The sequence below is a fragment of the Furipterus horrens genome, unplaced genomic scaffold (assembly GCF_987537825.1).
Source record: "Furipterus horrens unplaced genomic scaffold, mFurHor1.1.pri manual_scaffold_4, whole genome shotgun sequence".
NCBI classification, from domain to species: domain Eukaryota; kingdom Metazoa; phylum Chordata; class Mammalia; order Chiroptera; family Furipteridae; genus Furipterus; species Furipterus horrens.
In genome coordinates, this window is record NW_028327174.1 from 171,163,865 (window position 1) to 171,178,053 (window position 14,189).

The following is a 14,189-nucleotide window of genomic DNA, read 5'->3' on the forward strand; positions in this document are numbered from 1 at the left end:
GTCCACGCTCTTCCCTTAGGTCGGTCTGTGACATTGGTCACCAACCAGCCCCTCAGCCTCAGTGCTGAATCCATCCTCCACACAGCTTCCTGGGTCCTCTGTTAAACACACCATCCAAGATACTTCAGTGGCTGTTCCTCCTACCCATGGCTGTGTAACAAACCACACCAAAACATGGTAGCTTCAAGCAACAGCTTATGATCTCTTGTGCTTCTGTGAGGTGGCTGAGTGTTCTCGCTCAGGTACGTCACGTGGTTGCACTAAGGTGTTGGCTGGGACTGAAGCCAGCTGAAAACTTGGTAGGCCAGATGTCCAAGGTGGTCAGTCATTGGGTCAGTTTTTTAAAGCTGTTGACTGAAGCACCTCCATGTGGTCTCCCCACATAGCTTCTCCCAGCATGGTGTTGGAATCCAAGAGGGAGCTCTCAAGAATGTATGTTCTGAGAAACCTGGACAAAACCCCAGAATCACTTCTGCCATATCCTATTGGTCAAGCAAGGCTCAGATTCCAGGGGGCCAGGCGGAGAGTCCACCTTGTGATGACAGAGGCAAGGTCACCCTGCAGAAGATCATGTGGGATGGAAGATATGGCCAAGACCATCTTTGCACACTGCAGTCAGCTTCACCTCCCCACAGGCTAAAACTTCAGCATCCGAGCAAAGTCACAAGGAAGATCCTTTGGGGACCAAAGGGGACAAATCAAACAGGTCTCCATCCAAAATGAAAATAGTTTTGTGAGTCCTAATGGAAGAAAAATAGAAACAACACATCAATTCCCAAGTTGTTGGGTAGAAAATGCCAAAAAGAAATTGGTGCTGCTTTTCAGCCACTGAATCATTACTCTTTGAGAAGCTGAGACAGCTTGCTAATTTTCTTCCTTTACATGTGCTCAGTGTGCTTAGAGAACCCAGGTTACACTCACGTGCAGGGTCTCATTTCATGTTGTCATTGCCCTTGCATGACTGGGGAAACTGAGGCTCAGAGAGTCCCTGATTTCCCACATTGTTGGCAGAGATGGGGCTGGCCTTGCTTCGTTCTGGGCGGGACTGTGATTGTGACGCTGCCCTTAGTCTCCCCCACCACTCCCTCTTCTCTCAGAAACACTAGACTGGCTCTTCCGCGCTCCCTGCCCCAGCTCACCTGTGCCTCCTCTTGGAACTCACCTCTCCACACACACCTTCTTCATCTCCGGGCTCACATCCACCCTTCAAGACGCAGCCTGGTTCTCCTGTCCTCACTCTCTCCCTGTGAGTGGCCCAGAGTGGCCAAGTCTTTATTATGGCCCTTCCCACATTATGGCATTACATGCTTGTCTCTCTCATTAGTCTATGAACTCTTCAGGGTCTTTCCCTTTGCTGTAAACATGAATTATTATCAGATGTTAACTCAACCTTGAAAAATCATTTCTCTCATCTTGCTTCTTATTTGAGACCTGTAATTCCAGTATTCTAGCAGGATTCAAGCTGCTACTGCTCTCTCAACACAAGCTCTTCAAGAAAAATAGTTGGCTCATAAGGCAGCACTGAAATTGTGACAGCGGGTTTGAAATACGAGGTCAGTCCAGAAAAATTCCAGCCATTGTTAATATAATATAACAAGAACGGTTTGCATGACATCGATGTATCCTGGCAGCCAAGGACAGTGGACTGGAATGGGCATGCATAAACAATGGGCATTGCAGTAGTGGGTGGGGGCGGTAGACACCAGTTGAGTGAGCATGTGTACTGGGTGTTCATTACATTCAAAATGACTGAGTGAGTAGAGCAATGAATCTGCATCCAATTTTGCTTTAAATTTGAACACTCCTCCGTGAAAACTATTCAAATGATTCAGAAAGCTGCAGCTGGTGATTGGCAGCTTCATCAGGACAACATGTCTGCTCATGCATCACATGCCATGCAGAGTTTTTTGGTGAAACACCAGATCACCCAGGTGACTCAGCCCCTTAAAGTCTAGATTTGGTGCCCTGCAACTTCTGGTTCTTTCCAAAACTAAAATCACCTTTGAAAGGGAAGATTTCAGACTGTCAATGAGATTCAGGAAAATATGACAGGGCAACTGATGGCAATTGGGAGAACTGAGTGATGTCCCAAAGTGCTTACTTTGAAGGGGACCAAGGTGTCATTGTCCTATGTACATGGCTGGATACTTTCTGGACAGGCCTCATATGAATTCAAAAGTAAAAATTATTGCATTAATAATTTTTTAATTTTCATATGTTCTGGGTAAATACATACTTAAAATCAAAGAAAATTTTATATGCTGTTTTAGTCACTTTTTTGAATCCGTACTTCCTGGATGGGAACTTGTTCCAATGTAGTGTCGGATCAAAGTCAGCAATGAAAATGTTAGGGCCTAGGTTAGGCACCAGCCCATAAGGGAGAAAAAATAGTCACTTCCAGCCAGCTTGCTCTTCCTGTATTCTGAATGCACCATCTTTGACATGGCATGTCCACCCCATCTTTCCCAAAGTGAGAGCAAATTTCCCACAAAGAAATGAATTTGAAAATCATATTGAATGGATGAAACAAAGTTCAACAGATTTATTTATTTATTTTTTAAAGTATATTTTATTGATTATGTTGTTACAGTAGTTCCAATTTTTTTCCTCTTTGCTCCCCTGTACCCAGTACCCCCCTTCCCTCCAGCAGGCCCACCCCCCTTAGTTCATGTCCATGGGTCATGCATATAAGTTCTTTGACTTCACCCTTTCCTATATTATTCTTAACTTCCCCCTGTCTATTTGTACCAACCGATTATGCTTCTTAATCCCTGCAGCATATCCCCATTTCTCCCCCTCCCCACTCCCAGCTGATAACCCTCCAAATGATCCCCACACCTATGATTCTGTTCCTATTCTGGTTTGCTTAATTGGATTTTGTTTTTATTTTTTAGATTCAGTTGTTGATAGTTGTGAGTTTGTTGTCATTTTAGTGTTCATAGTTTTGATCTTTTTCTTAAGTAAGTTCCTTTGACATTTCATATAATAATGACTTGGTGACGATGAACTCCCTTTAGTTTTACCTTGTCTGGGAAGCACTTCATCTGCCCTTCCATTCCCAATGAGAGCTTTGCTGGATAGAGTAATCCTGATTGCAGGTTGCCCTTCATCACATTGAATACTGCTTGCCAGTCCCTTCCTGCCTGCAAAGCGTCCTCTGGGAAATCAGCTGATAGTCCTATAGGCACCCCTCTGTAGGCAACTCTCCACCTCTCTCTTGCTGCACCCAGGATTCTGTCTTTATCTTTTACCTTTGGCAGCTCCATCATGATGTGTCCTGGTGTTGTCCCCTCTGGGTCCAGCTCGCCTGGGACCCTTCATGCTTCCCGGACCTGTATGTCCATCTCCTTTGCAAAATTTGGGAAGTTTTCCTCATTTTTTTCAGTTCCTGCTTCCTCATTCTGCACTTGTTGACTGTTTTTCTCTTCCTTATGTTCCAGATCATTGATTTGAACCCCGGTTTCCTTTCCTTAACCATTGGTTTTATGTGGATTTTCCTTTGTTTCACTTAGCATAGGCTTCACTTCTTCTCTTATGCATTTGCCATACTCAAGCGTATCTGTCAAGCCTGTGAGCGTCTTTATCAGCAGTGTTTTGAATTCTGCATCTGTTAGGTTGTCTGTCTCCTCATCTGTTAGGTTGACTATCTCCTTGTCACTTAGTTCTCCCACTGGAACCTTGATCCATTCCCCCTTTTGGGCCATACTTCTCTATCTCCTCATTCTGACAGGCTCCTGTGTTTGTTTGCCTCCGCGTCCCAGGTAGAGCTGTCGTTCCTGTTACATTGCAAGGGGTGGGGCCTTAGGGATTCGTCAGTATAGGGCGACCTATTTCACAACGTTGTGGCGCTATATGTGGGGGAGGGGTCCGAGAGGGAACAATGCCATCTGCCCAGCACTCACCCCTTTTCCAGGCACCTCTCCCACTTCCGCACCAGACTGGCACCCCTCTACCTGCCCTGGCCATCGTTCCCAGAGTGGGTGGGTCTGCGGACGTTCTAGGACTGTGTAGGCCCTTTAAACAAGTGGACTCTGCTGAGAGACCGGCAGTTTCTGCCTCCACCCCAACCCCCACTGGTCTGCACAGTCAGAAGCAATGAGGCTTGGTTTTCCCCAGTGCTGACTTTTTAAAACGTGTGACTGCGCTTTCCGCCAGCCTGCTGCTGCCACCACCATACTGTGTCCTCTCCGCCCTGGCTCTGCCTCTCCTACTTGTCTGGATGAGTATTTCGTCTTTATATCTTTGTTTGCTGGACTTCCATGCAGTTTGATTTTCTGAAACTTCTGGTTGTTTCTAGTTTTGAGGTAGATGTATTCCTTCTTAGTTGTGGAGGGAGACGCAGAGTGTCTGTCTACGCCTCCATCTTGGCCGGAAGTCTCCCAGTATCCCAGCAGGTTTATTTTTAATGCACTATGAAATACATAAGACGTACAAAAATACAGATGCTTCACAAATTGCTAGTCATCCTTGTGCACAGAACATGAGATTCTTCTGTGGTTTTTTCTAATTGTTAGTATCTGTGCTTCCTCATCACAGACGTAAACATGGTTTACTTTTTATTTCAGAGCACCTTTGAGGGTATTAAAGTAATGGCTTTCATTAATTAAAACACTCGATGAGTTTTCTGTGGGGAGAAGACCACATGGCCCAAACTTATTTAACCACAAACCTCTTCTCCTTGCCTTCCCTGCAGAAAGCTCTTTCCTAGAATGATGCTCTACAGCCTCAGGGGGGTGGCTTGTATCTCAAACAAAATGGGCACAGCTCACATAGCAACCTGGGTCAGTAAATAGAGAACTTTGGAGCAAATACACGTAGATTTGGAGTCATTTCTCAGTTATGCAAGCTTACCTACTGAATGAGTTTGGGCACTTTTTAAAGCGTCATTTTGAGGCTTGGTTTTTTTCATCGACAGAAGAAATGACAGTGAATCTTACAAAGCTGTGATAATTAATAAGTTAATATATGTAAAGAGCCTTGCCTAGAATCCTGGTTATAGTTTATCGTGACTAGAAGTGTACCAATCAAATTAGATATGTTAGTAAGGCAGAGAAAGAAATTAGATGGTTGGTTGTTCTTTATGAAACCTTTCTACCTTTGTCTAAAACTTTTATTTTTATAATAAATTTTGTGATTATGGTTAATATTTTTTGGATAAAGCTATTTAAGGCAGGGGTGTGTCTCCTTGTCTTTGTACGTTATCTGACCATGAGCAGTAGGTAAATGGTTATTACAATTAACTGAAAGTTTTTATGTCAAAATGAATTTGGCTGTTTGTACCTAGAGCAACAAACTATTCTGTCAGTTATTAGATGACAGAGTGTTAGTGCATTTTTTTAAAAACAACATATGACTGATACTCATTATTCATGGTAGTCACATTCTATAAATTCACCACAAACACAGAATTAGCAAATACTGAGCCATTGGTCCTGAAGAAAATACAGGGTTAGGTTCCACTGGCCTCTGATCACAACATTTTTGACAACAGATCTATGCATAACCCTGTTTTATGTGTTTCTGTTTAAAGGCACCTTATTTAATACATATTGTTAATTCATTAACACTGAACTCACAGCCCACAGCACTACAAGTCACAGCTGAATGAAGCTCATCTAACACACATACAGTATTTTCTCTGTAGGATTTATCACAGCCTCTGTACTTAGGAAAACTGGAAAGCACTTAAGCACTGTGCTTGGGGGCAATTATAAATAGCACAAAATGAAGAAAAAAAGTGGCACTAAACAGACCACAAAAAGGACACTTGTTTACAGTATGAGAGCTGAAACAAGAAGGCTGAGTGTTGTCTTGATCAACTTCATCAGGCAACTCAAATCTGCAAGTGACGGTGAAAGCATTCCAAGTATTGATTGTAAGGTTTACAAATATATTTTTGCAAGTAGGTGAATTTGCAAATATGGATGCTGCAAAAAATAAGGATCACCTGTACCCCTGTTTCGTCAATTAAATGTTCTAGTATACAGTGAGTTTTCTATTTTCTAGTAAGAAAGGTACATTGTCCCTCCCACTGAACCATTACTGCAGCTGGATGTCAATCACTGAGGAGCCTCAAGTCTTTGTAACGAGAGTGGGGCTGGGGCGACAGGCAGTCCCCAAGTGAGCTGCACAGGTGGCCTTGCTTCTCTGTGCACATTTACTTCTCCCTGCTTACAGCTCACCCTGGAAGTAGTGTCAGGTTGGTACTCTGGGAACTCATGATTTAGAAGCCTTTGCCAAAAAATAAAAATAAAAAACAAATTGTTTTTTTCAGCTGTCAGTGGTCAGGGGGAGTGGGTTGGACCAGCTGCCCAGGAAGGAAAGGGGAGCAGCAATTAACCAACCGTTGAACTCGAATTAGGCCTCCCAAGAAAATGACTGTTCTTAGAGGAGAGTTTCTTTCTCCAAGGTGCCTGTCCTCAGTTTGCTGGCTGCCTATGGAGATGACACTATAAACATTCCCTGCCCAGGTTACCGAACACACAGCAAGGCCTCCGTGGGCCACATGTGGGTGTCCTGCCTGCCCTTGGGCTCCCAGTGACTGAGTTCCCAGGTGAGAGCCCAAGGCCCCAGCAGCACTGAGCAGCAGTTGGCTCTGGGCTCCCTCTGAGGGGGCCAGAGAGGGAGGGAGCGGGTGATGGGTTTAAAGATGCAAGCCAGTGGCCAGCTTTCGCTGTAGGTTTATACACTTGAACTGTGTAGCTTACTTTGTTTTTTCTTTCAGGCTTCTTTTCCCCAGGCAGTCAGGAGAGGTGATATTTGGGGGTGTTATACTGCAACACTTGGGGATTTAAGCAACCATGAGCTAATGACAATAAATCTAGTTGTCAGCCCTGGCTGCTGTGGCTCAGTGGATTGAGCGTCGGCCTGTGAGCCAAGTGTCACTGGTTCGATTCCCAGTCAGGGCAAATGACTAAATTGCACGTCAGGTCCCCAGTTGGGGGTGCAAGTGAGAGACAACCACACAGTGATGTTTCTCTCCCTCTCTTTCTCCTTTCCCCTCTCTCTAATAAAATAAAATAAAATAAAGGAACAAACAAATAAATAAATAATTTTAAAAAATAATCTAGTTGTCAAAGGTTCATCAAAGCTAACAGTTATTGAAGGCTTACAGCCAGGCACTGTTCTAACTACTTGATGCATTGTGGCTCATTTAAACCTTTCCTTTCCCCTCCAGCTGCCCTCCTGGGCTGGCATAATTATTATACCCGCTTTGCAGATAAAGAAAACTTAGGCACCAAGCATTCAATAGTAAGCCCGCAGTCACATGGCTAGTGGACGGTGGAACCAAGGTTCCGACACAGGCGGTCTGTGCCCCCAGCCCTACAGTTATTGAATTATAATGAAGCACCTTCAAATTAACACCTGCTTTTTAGGATTATAGGTTCAGAATAGAAGGGGAGCATGTCGGCACTTGCCTGAGCTCCTGGAAGAGCTCCACACCCAGTAACCACTGGGATGGACAGATGCCCCTGGCAGCCCTCTGTCCTCAAGGAATTAGTCTCAGGAGAGGTGGAATGGCCAAGAAACATACAGAAAAGGGCAAGTACCACAGAAGGGTCTGAGGTTCTCTGTGGGTGTGGTGTGGGAGAGAGAGCTGGTTGGAGCAAGGAGGTGGGGGCAGGTTGTTGGGGAGTCAGAGATAAATAGGGAAAAGTGTCATTAAAGAGATGACATTGAGATGGGCCTGGAAAATGCCCCTCATAATTCCAAACCCTCTTTAACCTACTCTGCAGCCCAGGTTAGCCTGGACAAATGCATAGAGTTATGCAGCAATAAGATTCCACTTCTCCTGAGTGGGGGGTCTTTCCCACCTGCTGACACCTTAGACCCCCTTCTGTTGCTTGTTCCCCCTTCCTGGGAACCCCAAAGTGTGAGTAAGAAAGTGGCATTCCAGATGTTTCACTGCAAACCTGGGCTGCATAGTGAGCTTCGACCTGTGCACACACTCCTAGCCTCAACACACATGTTTGGAACTCACTTTAACCCAGCTGTTAGGGTTGTTGGTCCCCAATGCTCCCACCTTCCCGTAATTAAAAGGGGGAAACAATGGAACATTTAGATGAAAACACACTCAGAGAGTCTTTAAATTTAGGCTTGCATTTAAATTCTTTGTGATTCACCTGCAGGCTTTTATTTCTTTTTGTGGCGCTTTGCTTTGGTTTTTAAAACAACGTGATTCCAACCACAGAGCCTGCCTTGAGTTTTACAGAGCCTGAGACAAGTTGCGGTGACTGTGTGACCCGTGAACGGCATCCTGGCCCAGCCCCTGGAAGCACTGTTGTTAGTGGTTTGAAGGTCCTGTGCTGCGCAGTGCTCCCTGCCTCCTCCCTGTCCTGGGGCTCCTTGCGAGGCCTCAGTAGGGACATGATACCATCTTTGTGAGGAGTGGGGCTGTGTTCCTTCTCTTCTTTATGAACCCCTCTCTGCTGCCCACTCCCTACCCCTCCATAGACAGGCAGCCCAGTTCTTCCACCCCCCAGAGAAATAAGCAAATGGTTGTAATAAAGCCATAATAGATCCCGTGGCTCTTTAAGGTCATGAGTTTACAGGCTATCTCTGCTAGCATACCAGTGTGATTTATTCTTCAACTTCTCTGCTATCCTGCGGCAGGGGAAAGAGGGTATTAATAATCTGTCATGCAAAAAAAAGTGACACTGCTATAAAAATAATCCTTCACTATGTGTTTTTTCTTCACTGGCCTCCTGCTGCTAAAATAAATGAGTAACATTTTAAAGTATCCATTCTTCAGCATCAAAATATTACCCTTAATTTTATTTTCTCTCCCCACCCCCTTTTGTTTGCATGTGAGGAGAATAAAGCTAGATAAAAATAGCTGTGATAATGTTCTACATAGCAGTTCTGCAGCAGGTGCCAAGAAATGTACAGAGCCTGTGATGATGGGCAGATCAACCCTGCCTTGGGCACTAGGGAAGAAGGGTCAACACGGGAACATCTATCTTTCTGTTGGGTTTCACCTACATTCAGAGTAGCCTACTTACCTTTCAACACCTCACTCACTTATATATTCATCTTCACCTTTTATTTTATGTCAAGTTATTTTATTATAATCTCTTATATGTGCATAGGAGGTTATTTGCAGTTGCAAAGGATGGACAAGATGCTTTTCTCTCCAAGAAATAGAAAACACGAATCAGACTGAAAAATCTGAAGGCTGTTGGCTTCAGGCTAGGGTTGATCTAGGTACTCCATGGTGCTACCAGAGACCTAGGTTTGTTTTTTTTTTCCTTCTCCTGGCTCTGTCTGCAGTGGTGATTGGTTTTAATCGAAGAGTGGCTCCTCACATGGTCCCAAGGTGTCTGGCAGCAGCTTTGGGGGATCAAAGAGTCTCAGAAAATGTCTTTGTCAAAATACTCTCTGGAACGTCTTACTTAGGTCATGTGCCTATCACTGGAGCCAGGAAGATATAGTGCACTGATTGGCTTAGCCTAGGTCACATGATACATTTCTATAGCTGTAGGTATAGTCAGCTTCCCAGAACCACAAAAATCCCTAGATAGCCAGTAGATATTGGAAAGGGGAGAGGAGGGTGGGTGGTGATGCTGGAGGGGCAACCAGCAGATGTCTAGTACATAGGGCTTCTCAGTTCCCAAAGTGTGAAAAAAATATATAGCTTTTTAGTTGTTGTTCTGGGTATTTCAGTTGATAAATATTGGTGCTAGACATATGTCATCAGAATCAGGGCTCTCTATATTTTCCTACCAATTCCCTGGTTTCCATCTCTTGTTTCCCTAAACATACAGGAGGAGAGTTTGTTGGAAGTGAGGTCTGATGCAGGAACTCCTTCCTGCTGTCCCCAAATCTGAAATGGGCGGGAAGGAGGTGAGCAGAGAGGTAGAGGCATTATTACCCATTCGACAGAACTTAATTCAAGAAAATAATTTTTATCCCTTGCAACAGTGTTCATAAAGAAACTGCATTAATGAAACTTAAGTATAATAAGAAATATCCCTATTTACTGTGTTAATTGCCCGTAATTTGGACTTTTCTACTCACAATTCCATTGCTCTCCCTCCCCCAAAGCATATCCTTGCTCAATTTTTTTTAGTGAACAAAAAGGAATGTATAAATGACCCGCTCCCTTCTTTCTTCAGCGGGCAGTTTGCAGTCGTGAAGAAATGCCGCGAGAAGAGCACCGGTCTGCAGTACGCCGCCAAATTCATCAAGAAAAGGAGGACAAAATCCAGCCGCCGGGGCGTGAGCCGCGAGGACATCGAGCGGGAGGTCAGCATCCTGAAGGAGATCGAGCACCCCAACGTCATCACCCTGCACGAGGTGTACGAGAACAAGACGGATGTCATCCTGATTTTGGAACTGTGAGTGCCGTCTGCGCGGCTGTGGAGGGGCTGGGAGGCGAGGACGGGCCGGGATGAAGATGGGTTAGCAAAGCGGTCAGCCCCGGAGCCCGGTCCGGAATGGACTGTTCAGAACTAGGGTGCGTTTCCTGCCCAGAGGCCTAGCTGCAGTTACCTGGAGGCATCTTGAAGACCATTCATGTGCTCCCGTCTGATTTGCAGGAGGGTCCCTCAGTCTCAAGAGTTCTTTTATTTCGAGATCATCAGTTTTCTGAGTTTTATGTTAAGCTTTTACGGGTATGTCTTTCTCGTCTTCTTTAGTCCCTTGCTTCCTCTCTTCCCCCCTTGTCTCTCCCTCCTCCCTCTATCTTACACACACACACACACACACACACACACACACACACCTGTTCTCAACTGTTGGAACTGTCTCTCACACACACACACACACACACACCCATTCTCAACTGTTGGAACTGTCAGTACTCATTATATGAATGGGTCAAACTGAACCAGAATCTCTCGGAAGTGGTTATGAAACTTGTTTTTAAAGCAGTTTGCTTAGTGTCTGAGGCACACCCTGCCCCTCAGATGTTATTGTGGGAAACCGATTGTAGCATGGTGTTCTGTGACTATCTCCCTGTCCCCAGCTGCTGTCTGAGAGCCCCACTCTTTGTGACCAGTCCAGCAACACAGGCTGGCGGGAGAGGAGAGGAAGCTGTCCCAGAGCGATTGCCTGGGAATGCCTCGGGGCTGTTTGGAGGGTGGGGGTGGGGGGACATCAGTGCCCTGAGGGCGGAGGGATGGATGATGCAAAAGGAGACCCCTGATGAACAGTCCTGGGTGGTCTCAGTGATGAGAGAGAGGCCCCACTCATTTCCTGAGAGCCTCTAGAATTCAGGTTTTCTCTTCTGCGAGCCCAACAGCTCCCCTGGTTTGCATGTCACTTAAGGCTAAGAGGTGATCTTGGAGACTAGAGGAGATGGAAGTGAGGGAGGTTAACAGAGAGTCCCCCTGATCCCACAACACCACACTGAGGGAATCCTGGGTGCCCACAGCTCCGTGCCTCATTGCTGGAGCTTGGGCACATTGCTTTATGTGTCTGAGCTATAACTTTCTTAACTGTAAATTGAGGTTAGGAGTACCTACCTCAAAAGGGCCTCGAGGAGATAAGAATTTAAAAGTACCTAGTATAGCGTCTGGCTCATGGACATGTTTAATACATATTTCCTTTCTTTATTCCTTTAAACCAAGAAGTTCTCAACCTCTGCACTGGTGACCTTTGGGGCTGGATAATTACTTTTTCAGAGAGCCATCTTATACATTGTAGGATGTTTAGCAGCATCTCTGGTAGCATTTTCCCCTCCAGCTGTGGCAACTAAAGTATCTCCAGACATTGCCACATGTCTCTTGAGGGCACAATACCCCCTCCTCCCCAATCACTGCTTAAAGGAAGAGCAAGACTTTAAGAGCACAGAGAATGAAGGAGCCTGCTCAAAGTACAGCCGAGAAAAGAGAGGAATCATGTATAATCCATTCTGTGGCTTTATGTGGCCACTGGGGAATCAGACGGAACCAAGATGAAAATCGGGGTAAATCCTTTATCATCTCTAAGCCGAAATTCCCTCCCTTAAGGCTGTTGTAAGAGATCACGAAGTCAAAGTTCCCAGTAAAGAAACATTCCAGATCACAGCTGTTTAGCCTTTTCAGAGAATTACCAGGTTGTGCCTACTGACTCAAGAATGCCACGTACCCTTTATACATACCAAACTGTACACACGATGCCTGTGAGCTACTGCCCTCCTCATTCCCATGTGCAGGTGTATATTCTGGATTCCGCTTCTGTTGACTGACTCCATTCCAGAGATATTTTCCATTAAATGGCACATTTATGCTATGCATAATCACAATTATTTTTCTGATTTGGTTTTAAAAATTTTTTTAATTATTGTATAGTAAACTTGATGTTGGAGAAAAGTGGTGCAAGTCTATGGAAGGTAACACGTAGATTTCATGTAACCACCACCGCAGTCAGGATTTAAACAGTCCCATCTCCCCCTAAGTCCCTTGTAGTAATCCCTTTATAGCCATACCCACCCTCTACCTCCAGCCCCACCCCCAAGCACCCACTGAGCTATACTCCATCTATTTGTCCTTTTGAAAGTGTCACATAAGTCGATTTGTACAGTATACAGTCTTTTGAGACTGACTTTGTTCACTCAGCATAATGCTTTTGAGTTTGTCCATGAGTTCTTTTGTCCTTTTTATTGCTGAATAGTGTTTCACTGCATGATGTTTGTTTATCCATTCACCCATTGAAGGTCATTTGGGTTGTTTCTAGTATTTGGCAACCGTGAATAAAGCTGCTATAAACAATCACAGAGACTTGTGTGTGAACCTAAGTTTTCATTGCCTTGGGGTAAATACCTGAGCGGGATTGCTAGATTGTGTGGTAAATGAATGTATAACTTTTTAAGACACAGCCACACTGTCTTCTAAAGTGGCTGCCCATTTTTCAGTCCCTCCAGCAAAGGATGAGAGTTCCAGTTCCACCCCCAGCACTTGGTATTATCAGTATTTGTTTTTCAATCGTAACCCTTCTAGTAGGTGTATACTGGCTCACACCATTACATAGTTTTTTGGGTGGTGATCTTGAATAAAAGTTGAGCAAACTCACCAAGAGCAGCTATTAGAAGGGACAGGAGAGGCCTTATGGCCTCTTCCCCATGGGAAGATTATGTGCCCTCTTGAGGGTGGTTACACTTATTTCAAAGGTGTGTTAACCTAGATGCATAAAGGCAATAAACAGGACTTGCTTAAGGCAAAGATAAACCTTTGACTAAAGAAGTTGTAGGCCTGCTCTGACCAGTGTAGCTCAGTTGTTTGGGCATCATCCTGTAAAGCAAAAGGTTGCCAGTTCGATTCCCAGTCAGGGCACATGCCTGGGTTGCAGGCCAGTCCCCAGTTGGGGGTGCATTTGAGAAGCAACCAACTGATGTTTCTCTTGTAGTCAATGTTTCCCTCCCTCTCGTTCTCCCTCCCTCCCCCTCTTTCTAAGAATAAATAAATCTTTTAAAAAAAAAAAAAGAAAAAGGAGAAGTTATTGGTCTAGGGCATGACTACCCACCATGACCTGCCTCATTAAGAATTTACTACCAGGTCATCCTGTGATACTTACTTTCTGTGGAACCCCATTTCCACCTACAGTTCTAAATCCTAACACTTTGAAGGAAGACTTAGTCACAGCGCATGTTCCATCTCTTCTTTCTTAAGGACGCTGAGGTGAAATTGTGGTTAAGGAGAGAATAAAATTTAAGAATTTGTCAGAAAATAATCCTGCGACGCTACAGTGGTCATTTGTCTGAATTATTTTTCTGATTTATTGCTGGGGGATGGATTCGTGGCAAGTATTGCTTCCAGATGCTTACTTATGAAGCTGTGCCCTTGTCGAAAACTTGTCCCAGTATTCTCACCCCGGGACTCCACGCACAGCCTCACCACTGAGATACAGAGACCCCAAATCACCAATTCACTCACCTTTGCATCAACTGCCCCCAGTGTCCTGGGCGAGGTACAGAAATGGTGTCTTTTCTGTCTTTGTACAAAACTATTGGGTGTCTGCCTTAAAGGCAATTATCAAACCTAGTTCAGGATCTGCCCTTTCAAATGTGTCTAAGTTCTGAAAGTTTTAAAGAATGAATTTTCCCCCCACTTGCTTCCCTGGGAAATAATGTTTTCCCAGCAGGTCTGCTGCTGCAGCTCAGCATAGCACACACTCAAAAGAGGCATACGTGATGTCTCAAAGTCTCGGTCTCGTGTCCTCCGCATCCCATTGCTCCTGAAGTCGTGCCCATACGAAATCTCTCTTTCCCG

The 14,189-nt window shown here is 44.9% G+C and overlaps 1 protein-coding gene across 3 annotated transcripts in view; it reads left to right on the plus strand.

The window, feature by feature from the left end:
* DAPK1 (death associated protein kinase 1) overlaps positions 1–14,189 on the plus strand; it is a 181,415-nt gene that overhangs the window by 85,948 nt on the left and 81,278 nt on the right. For all 3 annotated transcript variants that reach the window (XM_090274248.1, XM_090274247.1, XM_090274249.1), the window contains exon 3: positions 10,116–10,337. In XM_090274248.1, the coding sequence (XP_090130374.1) occupies positions 10,116–10,337 (222 nt within the window). The remainder of the gene's footprint in view (positions 1–10,115; positions 10,338–14,189) is intronic.